General features: G+C 44.9%; 1 protein-coding gene across 1 annotated transcript in view; it reads left to right on the forward strand.

Annotated features, from left to right (window-relative positions):
• Window positions 1–19,214, forward strand: part of LOC126108926 (zinc finger MYND domain-containing protein 11) — a 217,231-nt gene that overhangs the window by 116,504 nt on the left and 81,513 nt on the right. The window contains exon 6 of the mRNA XM_049914296.1: window positions 4,039–4,131. Coding sequence (XP_049770253.1) covers window positions 4,039–4,131 — 93 coding nt within the window. The remainder of the gene's footprint in view (window positions 1–4,038; window positions 4,132–19,214) is intronic.

Below are 19,214 nucleotides of genomic sequence, written 5' to 3' on the forward strand. Positions count from 1 at the left end.
ATGTTCTATACCAGGGGTTCCCGACAAAATTTTCTCGAGGACCCCCTCGTCGAGCACGACTGGTACCTAGTCGTATCACAATATAGAGTACCTAAAAAAATCAAATTAAGAGTCCTTTTATACTTTTTCTATTTTTGGTACTCAGAGAAAACATTGACATATTCATTATTGAAAAAAATATTGAGCAGCCAAAACAAAAAATCTGTTATTGTACGAAATATATTTAATATATTTTGTATTCTAATAGCATCTTGCGGACCCCTCTGGCATAACTCGCGGACCCCTGGGGGTCCGCGGACCGCCTTTTGGGAACCACTGTTCTGTACTATCGGAAAGCTGTGATATCGATCTATTTAGTGGTTTGTAACATACTCAATTTCTTTTAATATTAAGTGAGTTATAAGCAATTATTTTCAAGTTTTGTTAGATATTTACTCTCCAATCCCATCAGGAAAACACACTCTAGAAATTGTCATTTGCAAAGTGAGAAAGAAAAACAGTGTTGTGGGTGTAAGAAGTGTCTAGTGGTTATGCACATGCTGTATTTTTTTGTTTCTACCACACCAACAAAAACTTCTGAAACAGTGTTATCTCCACCCCTCATTACCTCAATAAATAATGACGGATTTATAAAGAATTCCTGTCGAAAAAATGTCGAGAAAAGTCTGCGAGACAAAATATGCCGATTTTCGTGAATTTAAATAGTAAATATAGGTTTGACTATGGCGGAAAATGTTAGACCTGGCATTGTGGAATAGATGCTAAGAGCCAATCTAGACCTATTTATGTATATAGTAATATGCCTCTTACATTGTATACCCGCTCCTGTTGTAAAGCTAGTAATGATGAAAAAATACGTGTATGGATGAAAGGACTTGGTGTACTTGCTGAGAATTTAACTGTTACTGGTGATGTAACCCTGTACTATAATTATTAATAAAGTCTGATCTGTAGCGTTCTTAATAAAAAGAACGAGAAAACTTCTTCATCTTCACTCTGTTCCTGCCTGATAAGAGCGAGTAATCAATTTATCTTCTTTCTCTCGTAGCCAGTTGAAACTTTTTTGTGCTTCAGCTATTTTCTACTGAGAAAATTTCTTTTAATTTAGCATTTTGTGTTGTGGAACTCCTGGAGCTTCGTTGAAACTCGGAGAGCACAACTGTTTGGCTCAAAACTTCACTGCCAGTCACTGAATAGAGTACGAGCTCGGAGCACAGCCGACAGGCACCATTTGTTCCCATGTGAGACACAGTCTTCAGTTCGTTGCATACATGCTGAGTGCACCTAGCTTTGGTTCCCAAACCTTGCTGCCATTTCTCCAAGGGTACCGTCATTCTCCGCAAGTTTGAAGTGAAGTGCCGACAATTGAAAGAGCACTACCCATTTTGTGCCTCCTATTGGCACAGACACAGCAGGTTTACAGACAAGTGGCACGTGTCACTGCCTGACAAGTTTGTTTGTGTGGCCCTCTTCTGCAGCAAGCATATAATTACTTGTTTTGCAAACCAGACTGCCTTTTCCTGCTGCTAGTTACTTTATTTATCCCATACGTGTTTCGCCTTCTGTCCTAAGGCATCATCAGTGGTATCTATAACGATACAGTTTTGTTAGTTATAGATTATCAAACACTTCACTTTGCAGTTTTTTGTAAAAATGTAATTACTTAAGATTTGCTGATCTGCATTTCCTCACATCTGGTCTGGAGGTTGCACTACCACGTTTATCACTGCCATATAATCACATATTTGTGTTCTCACCTTCCATACACTGTTCACCATATTTCTCACTCTTTTTTGTGGTGGACTATTGTTCTTTTGTCAGTCGCTACAACTATTTCGTCATACACTTCTTTCCACAGTGTAAATATTGCGACTCCACTGTGTGTTTCATCATCTTTGGTAAGTTTATCTATTTGTTGCCAACCTAATGAAGTATATGATCGTTACTAACTTCTATTTGTGATGTTTATACCGTGTGTGTGTGTGTGTGTGTGTGTGTGTGTGTGTGTGTGTGTGAGAGAGAGAGAGAGAGAGAGAGAGAGAGAGAGAGGGGGGGGGGGGGAATACAGCCTGACCCCACCCCTGTTGTTGTACTAGCTGTTAGCGAGTGGCTGAAAACTTTGGTGACAGCTGTTTTGACTTTTCGTTTCAATATTCTGTGGAGGGGTTCATGGATGAGTGAGTGTAAAGATGTTGGGTTCTATTATTATTACATTGGACAGTATTATTACATTAATACTTTTTGCGAACATTGTTCTATTATTTTATCTGTTTGTGTAAATAATGAGTTGCATGGCATGTGTACTTGGTCATTCAACAGGATTTTCCCCTCTGCTTTGGTTTTATGTATGTGGTAATTTTCTTGCACGGTCAGGAGGTGTTTTTTTATTGTCGATTCTAATTATTTTCAGAAAATAATGGTTACAATAATAACACAGTCACAAAGCTAAACAACAAAATTAAAAGGAAAATAAAAGCAGAAAGCTCCAAACCACAGACAACAACACAACAGAACCAAACACAAACACGCCGTCCCATAACAACTACACAGGATAATCAGAAAAAGGTGAAAGAAAACACAAGATGGTACACAATGACAAACAAACACAAACTCACCCATAAAATCACCATTTTCAAAAGGCAGGGAATAAACTTAGCGTACACAACAGACAATTCTATACAAAAATGCACCCCAAAACTGACAAAAAAACAGAGACACATAGCAGAAAGCAGGTATATATCGGCTACAGTGTAACACTTGTGAAGACACATACATAGGGCAGACAGGGAGAACATGTGATGTCAGATACAAGGAACACATGAGAGCCTGGAAATACGGACAAACCACTCCACATTTGCAGAACACGTCAGAGAAAATGACCACAAACCAACCACTAGAGAAGATGACATGAAAATAATTAGAATCAACAATAAAAAACACGTCCTGACCATGCAAGAAAATTACCACACACCGAAAACCAAAGCAGAGGGGAAAATCCTGTTGAATGACCAAGAACACATGCCAAACAACTCATTATTTACACTAATAGACAAAATAATAGAATAACGTCCGCAGAAAGTATTAATAATACTGTCCAATGTAATAATAAGAGAACCCAACTTCCTTACACTCACTCATCCATGAACCCCTTCCGCAGGATATTGAAACGAAAAGTCAAAACAGCTGTCAGCAAAGTTTTCAGCCACTCTCTAACAGCTAGTAACCCCCCAACCCCCCGGACAGGAGAAAGGAAAAGGCGAAACGTGTATGGGATAAATAAAGTAACTAGCAGCAGGAAAAGGCAATTTTATTTACAAAACAAGTATCTCACTGCCCAAGTTTCAGTGGAAGACAGCACAGCAGACTTTTTGGTTAGGAGGAAGTTCATAATGCCTGAGTAATGGTCCACGATTCGCTTCCATACGAGGCTACACTCGTAGCAAAGACCTTCAAAAGAGATGTCCTAACATTTAAGTTAAGAAATCTGCCCCCCCCCCTCTCCCCCCCCCCCCCCCCCCACCCAAATGCTTTTCGTGCTGTTGCCAACCTGCGTTTTTTATTTTGTGTACTTTGACGACTGTCACTTATTTTGCTGCTGATATAGCGAAAGTCATCTACTACTGTTAAGTGTCCCGTTTCCCAATCTAATTCCCTCAGCTTCACCTGATTTCATCTGACTTTATTCTGCGACTCCTGTTTCACTTAAATTACCATTCCAAATTACTGCTTGCAGAGTCAGGAACATCAGAGATTGCCTACAACCCCCTCTAACTCTCTTCTCAACCTGTGCTTCCCTTTTATGTTTGTTGACTCTTACAGCTTTTATGTTTGTTGACTCTTACAGCTGTAGTCAGAGTCCTGTAGGAATTGTAAATAACTTTTCAATCACTGTTTTTCTATTGACATCGTTAAGAGCTTTTCTCGGATTCTGCAATTGCTGTCTTATTATACGGAAAATTATATGTTGCCTGACAGCCGTGTCTCTCTTTCAGTTTGTTAATGTTTTGTTCTCATGACATTGTTTTGTAATGTGAACAGGACATGGGGGTGGAGCGAGACGACAAGAACCGCATGAAGCGGAGCCAGCTGAACCACCTCCTGAGCTTCACCTGCAGCCGATTACGTGAGCGGGTAAGTGTGTCGTGAATATCTAACTTACGCTTGTGGGCACCACAGGAAATAGTTTCAATTCAGAATATGGTACACCAACTGAAATTATATTTGACTCTTAACCGACACGAATAGGGGTGGCTTACTCCACGATCAGGAAGTGCTCAGAGTGAGAGAATACGAGTGTGTCTGTGGTGGTTAATCGAGAGGTTTGTCATTAAAAATCTCACAGTAGCTGGTTTTTCAAATTTTTCTTACCTTCTGTATCTGTTACACAGGTAAAATGTTAATTAACAAATAATTAACTGTAATTTTTAATAAAAATATTTATAATTATTTGTTACAAATCACTTGAAAATAAATTAAAACTTAATACAGGTATATGAAATGTCTTATTGTAAAAACAAAATCTGAACACTACCTGGGGATTAGGTGTCGTGCTCGATCCGACCGGCTGACTGCTACCTACTGCTGCAGTAAGACGAGCAGTCTGTGATCGCGGAACACGAGATCGGCACGTCGTCGATCCGTCCGGTCTTTATTGCCGGTGAAGGAATCCTGACGGTGCTGCCGCATCTTTCTTCTAGCAGATCCTCGCGTGGCCTCGAGAGGCAGAGTGGAGCCCGTCTCGGACCACCTTACCTAAAGCCGTCCTCTCGCTCGACATGAAAACTAACTGGACGAGGAGCTGCCCGTATGATAGTGTGAAATTCTGTATACGAGTACACTGTGGAGTGTGAAATAAAGATTTGAGCGTGTCGGATTTTAGTGTCTCGCACAGGAACTTAGCTAGGGAGATATCGTTTTACATTAGAAGTAGAACTTGGTAGCTGCCGTGTTGTACGGTGTTAAAACATCGTATTTGGTGGGTTTACTTTCTCGTAGAGTACTCGGTACGAATATAAGCTGTTTCAAAGCATCAGCAGATTGAATATATCTCGAAAACACGTCATTTTAGCTAAAATTTGTTGGAATAAAAGGACAGGACTACATATTGGGAGGTAAAGGCTTCATATAGTTGATATTTTTAGTGTTATAATTTGTGTGCTACAGCAGTATACCATTCAAGTGCTACAGCACAATGACAATCTAACAAAATTGTGCATTTTTGGTACAATTTACATATTAAATATCAAATGATGACATTTGGATATAGTGTTTGCACAGTTCTTGTCTTTTATTGTCACCTGGTGGCAGTGTACAAACTGTAGCACAGTTCATAGTGTTGTGACTTCTGAAGCTGTGAAGGTAAAGATAGTAGGAAACTTCCTGGCAGATTAAAACTGTGTGCCCGACCGAGACTCGAACTCGGTACGTTTGCCTTTCGCGAGCACTTGCCCACGAAAGGCAAAGGTCTCGAGTTCGAGTCTCGGTCTGGCACACAGTTTTAATCTGCCAGGAAGTTTCATATCAGTGCACACTCCGCTGCAGAGTGAAAATCTCATTCTGTAGAGAAAGTAGGTTCGCAGCCACCTCCTTCCTTTCCACCCTCAGCCCCATTCCCCCTCCCCACAACATTCCGTTCTCTAAAAGATTCTGGGTCTGTCTTAGTCATTCAATACAAATATTACCTCAAAAGTCAAACATATTTATTATAATTATTGTGGCAAAGGCCAACAAACTGGAATGTGTCCCTAGTAGCCAGAAATTTTAACGCGATTGCCAGTCTATGCCTGGAAGTAAACACAAGTTAACGTAGTGGAAGTTTTGACTATCGTGAAGTTTTCTGTAAAATGTGTGTAACTGTCTCTGGATTTATGGACTGGCTTGTATTTGTGTCTTGCCGGTAAATATGTTTTTTAATGTGAATTTTAAAACTTTCCCAGCGAATTGACTGTTCAAACAAATTTCGGGCTTGCAGCCGGTCGTCATTCAATACTTCGCACGATATTTCAACTGGGCACCTGCCAGTCATCTTCAGGTGAGCCATCTTTCTCTATTTCCATGGTGAACAGGATGTTGCTATGAATGGACTTGAGGTGATGTAGAAACTCCATTAATTTATCTTCTCAATGAGGCCACACTATGAAAGTGTCATCCTTATACCGCCAAAAAACTGTTGGCTTCAGGGCAGCTGATTCAAGCGCTCTCTCTTCAAAATCCTCCATAAAAAGCTTGGCCACCAAAGGAGACAGGGGGCTACCCATGGCGACACAGTCAGTCTGTTCAAAATATTCTTGATTTATCATGAAATAAGTTGAGGAAAGTGCGTGCCTGAACAAAGCAGTGATATCAACAGGAAACATGTTACCAATCAGTGTCAAAGAATTTGCAAGAGGAACTTTTGTTAAAAGTGAGACCGCATCAAAGCTTACTAGAAGGTCTACACTGCTAAGACAAAGAGCCCCCAGTCTATTGATAAAATCAGCTGAGTTTCGTATGTGATGTGAGCACTTGCCTTCGAAAGGTCTCAGTAAGGAAGCGAGATGTTTAGCTAAATCATATGTAGGAGCTCCAATGTTGCTCACTATTGGACACAGAGCAAGACCCTCTTTATGAATCTTTGGAAGGCCATACAGTCTTGGATGTACACAACCATGTGGTCTTAACCTCTTGATGGTCTCTTGCGGTAAGGAGGAGGAATTTAATAGTGCTGAAGTTTTTCGTTGCACACGTCATGTAGGATCGTAATCAATCCTCCTATAGGTAGAGTCACTTAGCAGACCATACATCTTATCTTTATACACACCACGTGGTAACAAAACAGTTGCATTACCTTTGTCAGCTTTCAATACCACTACGTCAGGGTCCTCTCTCAGATTTCGTAATGCAGCCCTTTCTGCAGAGGTTAAATTACTGCGTTGAGTAGGAGCCTTCAACAGAGCATGGCAATTTTACCTTCTTATTTCGTCTGTAGCATCCAAAGGAAGACGTCGTACAGCTGCTTCAACACCACTCAAAATACTTATAAATGGCGCTGCTGTAGGTTTAGGTGCATAATTGAGTCCCTTGCTTAATACAGACAGTGTAGCGTCGTCCAAATTCTTCTCTGTGAGATTGACAGCGGAACGTCATACCATTATCCCTTCTGGCGACGGCTTCTGTGGCAACAATCGATCAAATTTTGATATCTGCTGACAATTAGCATCATTGTGGATCCACTCGAATTTGGCCGAAGTCACTCCATCAACCCAGTCCCATGATACAGGAGAAAGATACCTTGCAACCTTCAGATGTAACTGGTAAAATTCTGCTGAAATAGCATCTAACCTTTGTCTTGTATAGCAAATCCTCTCCTTGAATATTTTGAACAGACTGACGGTGTCGCCATGGGTAGCCCCCTGTCTCCTTTGGTGGCCAAACTTTTTATGGAGGATTTTGAAAAGAGAGCGCTTGAATCAGCTGCCCTGAAGCCAACAGTTTTTTGGCGGTATGTGGATGACACTTTCATAGTGTGGCCTCATGGAGAAGATAAATTAATGGAGTTTCTACATCACCTCAACTCCATTCATAGCAACATCCTGTTCACCATGGAAATACAGAAAGATGGTTGTTTGCCTTTCTTGGATGTCCTGGTTCGAAGGAAGAATGACGGTTCTCTAGGGCATTCAGTTTACCGGAAACCCACTCATACTGATTTGTACCTGCAAGCATCGAGTTGCCGTCACCCATCGCAAACCATGAGTTTGTTTAAAACACTTTTTCATAGAGCTCATACTGTCTCAGATCCTGATAGCTTACCTCAAGAACTCGCCCATCTAAAGACAGTATTCAGTGAAAATGGGTATTCCATCCGGCAGATTAACAGGGCACTAACAGTTAAAACTAAGAAGCAGGAAGTGAATAAAGAAGAGAACATGCCGGAACAATCTTTAGCTTTTCTTCCTTTCGTTGGCAACACTTCGTTTAAAATAGCAAGAATCTCCCGAAAATTTCAGGTAAAAGTGGTTTTCCGCCCACCATCGAAGATTGCAGACCTTTAGGGATCAGTTAAGGACAATCTGTTACTACGAAAGGCCGGAATTTACAAGATACCGTGCCAATGTGGTATGACTTACATAGGTCAAACCATACGCACCGTGAAAGAATGCTGCACTGAACATCGACGTTACACCCGCCTTTTGCAGCCGAGCAAGTCCGCTATTGCTGAACATTGTATTTCTACTGGACATTCAATGGAGTATGAGAAAACAATGATTTTGTCCACAGAAACGTCTTTCTGGGACTCCATTATTAAAGAATCCGTAGAAATACGACTGGTGGAAAATCTGTTAAACCGTGACAGCGGCTACCAGCTGGACAGTGCACGGAATCCCATCATCTCGACGATTTGTGCAAATCGAAGACGACAGAGTGCGTCGACGGCTGTGGCAAACGGCAACGCAGAGGGCGACTGAGTTCCGCTATTCCACCAGCGAGGGTGCTGCCGGCGGGCAGTGTGGTTCAACTATCAAGTTTTCGACGCATGCGCAGAGTAGTTACAGTATGCTATATATTGCGGAACGGAGGACGTTTTCACCAGTCTGCGATGGCTCACCTGAAGATGACTGGCAGGTGCCCAGTTGAAATGTCGCGCGAGGTATTGAATGATGACCGGCTGCAAGCCCGAAATTTGTTTGAACGTGTTTTTTAATGATAGCGAGCAACTTGGGAAAAATCTCTTCCGTTCGAATGAATCTCGATCTTGGAATGTATATGATGATATATGTCATTACAGTGTGTCGGTAGTCAATGCGGCATTGAGAATACGGACATTATGCGTGCACAAACTGTCATTAAACATATACCTTAACTATATTCACTTTAAAACTGAAAATGGGATGAAAATTCAATTGAGTTAAGAATAACTAATACCAGTACGTATCTCAGATAATCGTACGGCATTATGCAGTGTTCCCGTATTAGCAATTTGCCGTTCGAGCCGTTGCCTTGTCCAGAATCTTCTTCGCAATTTTTTCTGCTCTTATTCGACAGTCACTAACAGAGTTAACACAGCTATTTTACGTGTGTCCATTTTTTGTAAAGCGAGCCGAGCCGAGCTGAGCCGAGTAAAGCCGACAGTGGCCGCTGGAGAGCTCTGACAGCCCAAATCACGTTAGCCAGCATGTCCCGTGTGCCGACTGCACTGTCTCTTTGGTCGTGTGTTCCGTGCAAACCCGCATAATGCTAGCTGCCTTTAATTTTTGTTATACTCGCAAATCTAGATTTCGGGTATACGTAGCAATCTTAACAGACTCGCAGAAGTTCGTGTCGCCGTATGTTCTTGCAGGTGTGTGGGCAAAGGGTGTTCTTCTGCCTGTACACCTGTAAGAACATACAGCGACACGAACCGCTGCGAGTCTGTGAAGATGGCTACTTATACTCGAAATCTAGATTTGCGAGTATAGGAAAAACAAATGGGATTGCGACAGACCACTGTGTGCCTCTCCTTTCTTGCAATCTGTGGTCGCTGTGCAGAATGGTTCCTGATGGAAGCAAAGTTGGTTAGCTGCCTTGACCCTTGTGAGGATGGCTTAAGGAAAAATCTGAGGAGGAATTTAGAATCAAATGTGAATTCTTCTGCAATGACACTAGTGATTCAGCTGTGGAGGCGGTATTGTTATAAGGGGCAGTCAGATGAAGAAGAGAGACAGGTGGAAAAAGTAAGTAATACCCCTCACCCCCACCCTCATAGGGAATCGCTGTAACCGTTAATACATTTCTTCCACTTTGGGACAAGATGGTCAATGCCCAAAAAAATTTTTGCGGTTGTCTGCAGACCCAAGATTGTATCCAAACGTGCACCTCTTCATCCAAAGCGAATCAGTGGCCATAAATGTCTTTCTTCAGGACTCCAAAAGTATCGCAATCACACAGGGAGAGATCGTGATTTTTTGGGGGATGTGTAAGGGCCACCCAGTGAAAATTAAGCAAGCCCGTACATTGCCTTAGCACTGCAGAAGTTTCTCAGGGAAGCCCTTACACCTGCGCTGTGCAGTTCCAGTCTTTCCCTGTGCAGTTTTTACATTTTTGGAGTGGCTTTCGATTTGCTTCAGAAGAGGATGTGCACACTGGGTTACGGTTGTGGTTACATAGGCAAAAACAAACATTTTTCTGTGAAGGTATTGACCGTTTTGTCTTACAGTGGGATAAATGTATTAACAAACTTCTTGGCAGATTAAAACTGTGTGGCAGACCTAGACTCGAACTCGGGACCTTTGCCTTGGCCAAGTTCTCTACCAACTGAGCTATCCAAGCGTGACTCACGCCCCATCCTCACAGCTTTACTTATGCCAGTACCTCGTCTCCTACCTTCCAAACTTTACAGAAGCTCTCCTCCGAACCTTTCTTTCAGGATTGCTATTTCTGCAAGGTTCACAGAAGAGCTTCTGTAAAGTTCAAAGGGTAGGAGATGAGGTACTGGCAGAAGTAAAGCTGTGAGGATGGGGTGTGAGTCGTGCTTGGATAGCTCAGTTGGTAGAGAACTTGCCTGTGAAAGCAAAAGGTCCCGAGTTAAGTGTCTCGGTCTGGCACACAGTTTTAATCTGCCAGGAAGTTTCATATCAGCGCACACTCTGCTGCAGAGAGAAAATCTCATTCTGGAATGTATTAACAGTTATGGTGATTACTTTTCAAATAATAAGCAGATTTCTAATTTTTTTTCCATCTGTCTCATTTTCATTTTATTGCCCCTTACATCTAAATTTCTTTTATATGCATAAATGCCTGGATATACTTGAATCAACAGAGGTCACCCATCATTACTAGCTTAATGATCACTGTGTTCAACCGTAGTGAAGTCAATTTTGCACTGGTATCTAAAGTATGGCCTGTTATATGTGGTTCTGTGAACATTTTATGACTCTGATAGTTTTCAATTTGTCATAGGGAAAGTTGAATTTCACGTCCATCTAATATACCTTGATCAACATAACAACGTACTTGTTTTATCTTGTGTGTATATTCAGTTTGTTTTTAAGGATATAGTTTTCCTTTGAGGATGGTTGTCACAACCAAACTGGTAGAAAATGAAGAATAAATTGTGCAACTGATTACAAATATGCAATTCTTCGAACTCTCATTTTCAGTTTTCAGAACTGCATTGCGTTACTTGGTGAAATCGGTGTGCAGGCATTGAGATTAAAAGTCGTTTAAGTGGGAAAGTGAAGGGCTCCAGTCTGTAAGATACAGTTTTGAGGCACAGACACGAGGGTAATGCAAATGTAATTTGACTGTAAATTTTAGTGTTTCTAGTATTTTACTATAACCCTTCTTTCTTTTTGAACAGATTGTGCAATGCTGAGAAGACAAAACTGGTAATGATACTATTTTTGTGACCTGCAGCTGAAAAATTTGCACGAGTAGTAGTAAAAATTTTAGGAGGTGGTGGTACAGGCTAATAAGAGTAAAACATCCCATACAAAATCGTCCAGTTGTTCTCGGTTGCAGACAAAGGGCTCTCAGAATGTTACCCAAATGTACAGGGTGAATCCCAAGGTTTTCACCCAGTTTCTGGAGGGTATTCGTTAGGTTATTTGATACAAAAAAATGTAAATAAAATAATGGGGTCAGATCCGTAATTAAGGAGCTACAGTAATTGCAAAACTCAGAAAAGTGACTGAAAAAAACTTTTATTGTAGGATTTCACTATCAAAAATGCACATAATAAGTAAACAATTTTGTATCAGTCTCTTGCATTCAGTGTGGATTTAAAGCAAGTTTTCAAAATCTCCTCCCTCCATTTTAAGGCAAATATTCACACGGGAGTGAACCGCGCAAGTAGCATTTAGTAATTTCACACGCTCATTCCTTACTGGCGTCGAGCCATCGAAAATGTGTCGTATCAATTCTCCTCGTGTTTCCACCTTAACTTTGAACACGTCTTTCATTCACCCCGAGATGCAGTAATCTAGGGGTGTTAAATCTGGGGGTCTGGCAGGCCAGTCGATAGGGACCCCGCGACCTATCCGTCGATGTGGGAATTGCCGATTAAGATAAGCCGTAACCACCCTGTGGAAGTGTGCAGGTCCCCTGTCATGTCGGATGTACGTGTGGCGTCTCGCTTCCAGAAGGACGTCTTCGAGAAGCTGCGGTAAGTCTTCTCGTAAAAAGTTACCGTACATGTGACCATTTAAATTTCCCGGGAGAATAAACGGCCCCAGTAACTGGTCACACACAACACCACACCAGACACTGACACTGAATCTGCGTAGAAATTGAGATACTACCGTGGCACGGGGATTTTCGTCTGCCCAGACATGCCTGTTATGCGTGTTGTTGATGCCATCTCTTGTCAAGGTTGCCTCATCACTGAACATTATGAAGCTGCCGATTTCCATTTAACCAGTTACAAAAGCGCATACAGTTGCACAATCGTGTGGCTGTAAATGGTGAACTTCCTCCATATGAAAAGGATACAGAACATTCTCATGAAGAATCCTGCATACCTTAGATTGTGAAATGTTCAATCTGGTAGCTAGGCGTCTTGCGCATGAAAGAGGACTGCGCTCTACTGAATTAAAAATCTTTACCTGTTCTCGAATATCACAATGTCTTTCAGAGTGAATACGAATACTAGGAAGAGTACCAGTTTCTAGCAATGTTCGATATGTTCCACTAAATGTTCTGGCACTCAGAATCCTACGATTAGGATACCGACAGTAATATTCAAGAACAGCTTTCGCTTTACCGTCACAAAAGCCCAAAATGTACACCATCTCTCCGTACTACTGCGCTGAAACTTATATGGCATTGCGAAGTGCACTGTACACAGGAGACAATGACAGTAAACAGTGATTGCAATATCAGCAGCTCAGTTGTTATGCTAACGTAACACTCGCTGCATTTGTCTGCCTAAGACTAGTCGTGTGTCCTGTGAACACAAGTGTAGCGGTTCATACACCATGGCATGTTTCGTGACTCTATTGTAGCTCCTTAATTATGGATCTGATCGCATTACTGTATTTACATTTTTTTGTTCCAAATAACCTAAGGAATTACCGCCAGCAACCGGGGGGAAAACCTCGTGATTCACACTGATAGGTCACCGCCAAGTAACATAGCCAGTGAAACTTCAATCATAAATAGAAAGAACTGCTACAGTGCATAAGGTAGCTCAAAGAAATATGCAATGACCCGAACAGAAATGACGCTTTAATCGAAAGGCAATAATTACACTGAAGTCGAGGCAATTTGCGGTGGTCACCACAGACAGCAGTGTGTGCTCTAAAACGTGCTCCTGTGCTGGCCACAACATTGGTAATGAGTTTTTGTGGTAGCGTGATCTATTCGTCCTCCAGTGCTGTTAACAACTGCCCGACGGTCGATCGTACATGTGGACGGTGCCGCAATATGTCTGTCTGATGCGTCCCACATATGCTCGATAGGATTTAAATTGAGGGAAAGTGCAGGCCAGTCCTTTCACTGAATTTCCTCTACCTCCACTGATCCGTGTGGTCGTGGATTGTCATCCATATAAATGAAGTCTGAGAAGAATGCATCCCATGAAATGAAATGCTGCACGTGGAGGAGTACAGTGTCACAGTTAGTTTGTAGGTCAATATGATCGCGCGACATTCTCTCTCCCCACACCGTAACACCTGGGCAACCAAAACAATCACGTTCGATAGTATTTCCACATCTCGCTACATAAGGGTACGTCCGGTATTGTCATTTTGGTGGTCCAGATGTTATGGTGTGGGGAGGCGTAATGTTGCGTGGGTGTACTGACCTCCAAACCTTTGAACGTAATAGTCACTGTTTAATATTATTTTAACATTTCACTTTTGCACAAAGAGAGAACAGGCCAGAGTTGGTATGTTGGGGAGCTGTGTGCCCGCTGCAATCCAGACACAATTGGACAGTGTGCGACATGGTAATCAGTTGACAAGGGGACCTTACAGGCTGGACCTCTTCGATTTTTTTCTCATACCTAACTAAGCAAACACAAAAATTTTGGAAAAAAAACATTTTCAATTCCCTGCATTGTCTTGTTTGAGCTTGATACACTGTTCCCGGCTATGTCCGATAGCTTTGATACCCTGTTTATAATGAGAACTGTAGAGCTCCACAAACCGCCAGTCAACCACAGATTCCACCTCTTCAGTTTTCGCAGGTCTTTTAGCAAGCCATTTGTTCAAGTTTGGAAACGTAAAATAATTAGAAGGGGCTGAATCTGGCAAATAGGGTACATGAAGAAGCAGTTCGAACTTTAACTCACTGATGCGGGCCGTGGCTAAAGTGCTAAAAGTGCAAGTATTTGTGTGATTTATTCAGTCAAATGCTGCAGTAAGTTTATACTGACTGCTTTTCGTTTTTGAAGATAATGGGTGAAAATCATCCTGTGCGCATTCAGAGAAATCAACGCTGTGACCGTGCGTGTATATCGAACTGTCTTTGCTTTTCTCTGCAGCAGATTCTCCCCATTTAATCTGCTGTCATGACTATCTCTTCAATTCAGGTGCGAAGTGATGGACCCATGTTTCATCCAGGGTTACGGACTGACATGAAAACTTGACTTTATTGCAGCAAAACGTCACCGCAGCTCGAATGAACACAGCCACGGTGCTGTTTTTGTTATGAGTAAACGTGCCATTCGTCTTGCACACAGACCTCACCCGTCGAGATTTTCAATCGGTATGTGCTGCATAGCACTTTCTGAAATGGCTGGGATATCTGCTAGCTCTCACTTCGTCAGTGGTCAACCGATACAGTTCTGTGGGTTTTCTTCACAATTTTGGCATCGTCACCTCCTTTGGTCGACCATTTCGATTTTCATCTCAGCAGCTTGTGCAGCCCAACTTATACTTCACTACCCAATATTTTACTATTGTAAACAAGGGACAGACTTTCCCTGAGTAGAATATAGCTCAGTTTTGGTACCTTTCAGATGAAGGTATTGTAACACATAATTAAGATCAATTTCACTCATGTTTACAGATTTGATAAGAGCATTCATTATTGATGGGTGCCAAGGAGTTACAAGACAATGTTGTATCGTCAGACTTAGAGCTTGTACTTTATAAGGCGTGTATTTGGTTGGTGTATAAGTGTGTACAGTTTTTCCATAAGTTTAGTAAACTCTGCGGGTACACGTGTATTCTCCTTCACTATTTACAAGTCTGCCAACAGTGGGATAACTTTACGATTCCGTGACTATAGAAATCTGTGGTTCTAAAGCGAAGAACTTGTCCGTCGAGCTACGTTCGGAGCATATTTTCACTCGGAAAAAAAGTTCTTTGAAGGTTGTTCGACAGGTAGCAGAAAAGGTAAAACTTTGAGCGCACAAGATCAGGTGAATAAGGCGGGTGCAGAATGACTTTCCAACTGAATTTCTGTACGACGTTTTTTGTCAGTCTAGCAGAATGTGGCCAGGCATTACTGTGCAGTAACCTTCACGCAGTCTTCCTGGTCGTTGTTCTCAGATGGCATCTGCAAGACGTCACAGCTATTGACCGTAAATGTCAGTAGTGGTGGTTACACCGCAGGGAAACAATTTGTCACTGTTCTACAGATGCGTAACGTTATCTTATGGGAATGCGCACAGGTCTTTGTATGGCGAGATGCTTTGTTTGGGTACAGCTATTCCTTTCTTTTGCTTAAGGTAGCACAAAGACACCATTTTTTCGTCACCAGTAACGATACAGGATGGTCAGTGTTATTCACGAGTAGATTGATGGCAAGCAAGCAGATTTGCACGTATGGCCACTATCTGATTTTTGAGCGTAGGCTTAGTTTGTGTGGAGTTCATAATTTTGGAACCTTCTCCATTGCACCAGATCTAAAATACTTTCAGCTAAAAATTATATTCATTCGTACTTTTGGTTAGGAACTACACCATTTTCACTATGAACATTGGTAATATAAATCCATTATACTGCACTTGTCACACAATGCAGATGTTCCTGCATTCTAGATTCTTTGGTCTACTGACCTTAATATACTCCAAAGACACGCGCGTCACACACACACAAATTACAGCATTTAACATCGTAAACAAGTCAGTTATTTATTGTAAAAGAAAATATTCATACTTAAATAAATTAAACACGTTTTCTGTCAACATAATTAAATTATCTTAACTCTTTACTGTGGGCATCGTACTTTTCGCATGAGATAAACTTTATCTCCGACGGTTGATTGCATTGCAACTCACATGGATCATGGTGGATTAATATGTTTATGAAAATGTTCATCAAACTGTGAACCGCTAATGTCAAAACAATTCTTCTTAAAACGAGAAAACTATCTGACTCTCTCCCCCTCTGCCCCCCCTCTCACTCTCCCACCCTCCCTTCCTCCCTCCATGCTTCCTCCCTTCCTCCCTCCATGCTTCCTCCCTCCATGCTTCCTCCCTCCCTCCCTCCCTCCATGCTTCCTCCCTCCCTCCCTCCATGCTTCCTCCCTCCCTCCCTCCCTCCATGCTTCCTCCCTCCCTCCCTCCATGCTTCCTCCCTCCCTCCCTCCTTGCTTCCTCCCTCCCTCCCTCCCTCCTTGCTTCCTTCCTCCCTCCCTCCCTCCTTGCTTCCTCCCTCCCTCCCTCCCTCCTTGCTTCCTCCCTCCCTCCCTCCTTGCTTCCTCCCTCCCTCCCACCTTGCTTCCTCCCTCCCTCCCTCCCTCCTTGCTTCCTCCCTCCCTCCCTCCCTCCTTGCTTCCTCCCTCCCTCCCTCCTTGCTTCCTCCCTCCCTCCCTCCTTGCTTCCTCCCTCCCTCCCTCCTTGCTTCCTCCCTCCCTCCCTCCCTCCCTCCCTCCCTCCTTGCTTCCTCCCTCCCTCCCTCCTTGCTTCCTCCCTCCCTCCCTCCTTGCTTCCTCCCTCCCTCCCTCCTTGCTTCCTCCCTCCCTCCCTCCTTGCTTCCTCCCTCCCTCCCTCCCTGCTTCCTCCCTCCCTCCCTCCTTGCTCCCTCCCTCCCTCCCTCCCTCCCTGCTTCCTCCCTCCCTCCCTCCCTCCTTGCTCCCTCCCTCCCTCCCTCCTTGCTTCCTCCCTCCCTCCCTCCTTGCTTCCTCCCTCCCTCCTTGCTTCCTCCCTCCCTCCTTGCTTCCTCCCTCCCTCCTTGCTTCCTCCCTCCCTCCTTGCTTCCTCCCTCCCTCCTTGCTTCCTCCCTCCCTCCTTGCTTCCTCCCTCCCTCCTTGCTTCCTCCCTCCCTCCTTGCTTCCTCCCTCCCTCCCTCCCTCCTTGCTTCCTCCCTCCCTCCTTGCTTCCTCCCTCCCTCCCTCCTTGCTTCCTCCCTCCCTCCCTCCCTCCTTGCTTCCTCCCTCCCTCCCTCCCTCCTTGCTTCCTCCCTCCCTCCCTCCCTCCTTGCTTCCTCCCTCCCTCCCTCCCTCCTTGCTTCCTCCCTCCCTCCCTCCCTCCCTCCCTCCTTGCTTCCTCCCTCCCTCCTTGCTTCCTCCCTCCCTCCTTGCTTCCTCCCTCCCTCCTTGCTTCCTCCCTTCCTCCTTGCTCCCTCCCTCCCTCCCTCCCTCCCTCCCTCCCTCCCTCCCTGCTTCCTCCCTCCCTCCCTGCTTCCTCCCTCCCTCCCTGCTTCCTCCCTCCCTCCCTGCTTCCTCCCTCCCTCCCTCCTTCCTCCCTCCCTCCCTCCCTCCCTCCTTCCCTCCTCCCTCCCTCCCTCCCTCCCTCCTTGCTTCCTCCCTCCCTCCCTCCCTCCCTCCCTCCTTGCTTCCTCCCTCCCTTCCTACCTCCCTCCCTCCTTCCTCCCTCCCTCCCCCCTTGCTTCCTCCCTCCCCCCTCCCTCCCTCCCCCCCTCCCCCCTTGCTTCCTCCCTCCCACCCTCCCTCCCTCCCTCCCTCCCTCCCTCCCTCCCCCTTGCTTCCTCCCTCCCACCCTCCCTCCCTCCCTCCCCCCTTGCTTCCTCCCTCCCACCCTCCCTCCCTCCCCCCTTGCTTCCTCCCTCCCACCCTCCCTCCCTCCCCCCTTGCTTCCTCCCTCCCACCCTCCCTCCCTCCTTGCTTCCTCCCTCCCTCCCTCCTTGCTTCCTCCCTCCCTCCCTCCCTCCTTGCTTCCTCCCTCCCCCCTCCCTCCTTGCTCCCTCCCTCCCTCCCTCCCTCCTTGCTCCCTCCCTCCCTCCCTCCCTCCCTCCTTGCTTCCTCCCTCCCTCCTTGCTTCCTCCCTCCCTCCTTGCTTCCTCCCTCCCTCCTTGCTTCCTCCCTCCCTCCTTGCTTCCTCCCTCCCTCCTTGCTTCCTCCCTCCCTCCTTGCTTCCTCCCTCCCTCCTTGCTTCCTCCCTCCCTCCTTGCTTCCTCCCTCCCTCCTCCCTCCCTCCCTCCCTCCCTCCCTCCCTCCTTGCTTCCTCCCTCCCTCCCTCCCTCCTTCCCTCCTTGCTTCCTCCCTCCCTCCCTCCCTCCCTCCCTCCTTGCTTCCTCCCTCCCTCCGTCCCTCCCTCCCTCCTTGCTTCCTCCCTCCCTCCCTCCTTGCTTCCTCCCTCCCTCCCTCCTTGCTTCCTCCCTCCCTCCCTCCCTCCCTCCTTGCTTCCTCCCTCCCTCCCCCCCTCACTCCTTGCTTCCTCCCTCCCTCCCTCCCCCCCTCACTCCTTGCTTCCTCCCTCCCTTCCTACCTCCCTCCCTCCCTCCCTCCCTTCCTCCCTCCCTCCCCCCTTGCTTCCTCCCTCCCACCCTCCCTCCCTCCCCCCCTTGCTTCCTCCCTCCCACCCTCCCTCCCTCCCCCCTTGCTTCCTCCCTCCCACCCTCTCCCCCCCTTGCTTCCTCCCTCCACCTGATGTAGTGGCATTATCCCCAGACATGGTGCAAATATTTCTGGCTGCATATACTGCTGTCACTTCTCTATTGAACTCAAACAGAAGAACATCTCGGAAATGTTCAGATTTCTCCCCTTGTCCCTCCATTTTCTAGTGTTGACAGCTACACTGACTATTTCCAAATGACAAAATGGCGACGTATAAACTCAAATAACTACCAACGAATGCACCAACCTAGTGCTATGTACGACACACACACACACACACACACACACACACACACACACACACACACAGGCAGAGAGAGAGAGAGAGAGAGAGAGAGAGAGAGAGAGAGAGAAGGGGGGGGGGAGGCGTAAACAATAACGGTTTATAATGTAGCACAGTAATCTAGGGTAGTTGAAATGGTCTATTGAGCAACTTCAAATTACACTACAGTACATGCGTGCTGCATGAGACTTTTTTTTCTGAATACCCTCCCAGAAAATATTAACTTACT

This window comes from Schistocerca cancellata, chromosome 11 (genome assembly GCF_023864275.1).
Source record: "Schistocerca cancellata isolate TAMUIC-IGC-003103 chromosome 11, iqSchCanc2.1, whole genome shotgun sequence".
NCBI classification, from domain to species: Eukaryota; Metazoa; Arthropoda; class Insecta; order Orthoptera; family Acrididae; genus Schistocerca; species Schistocerca cancellata.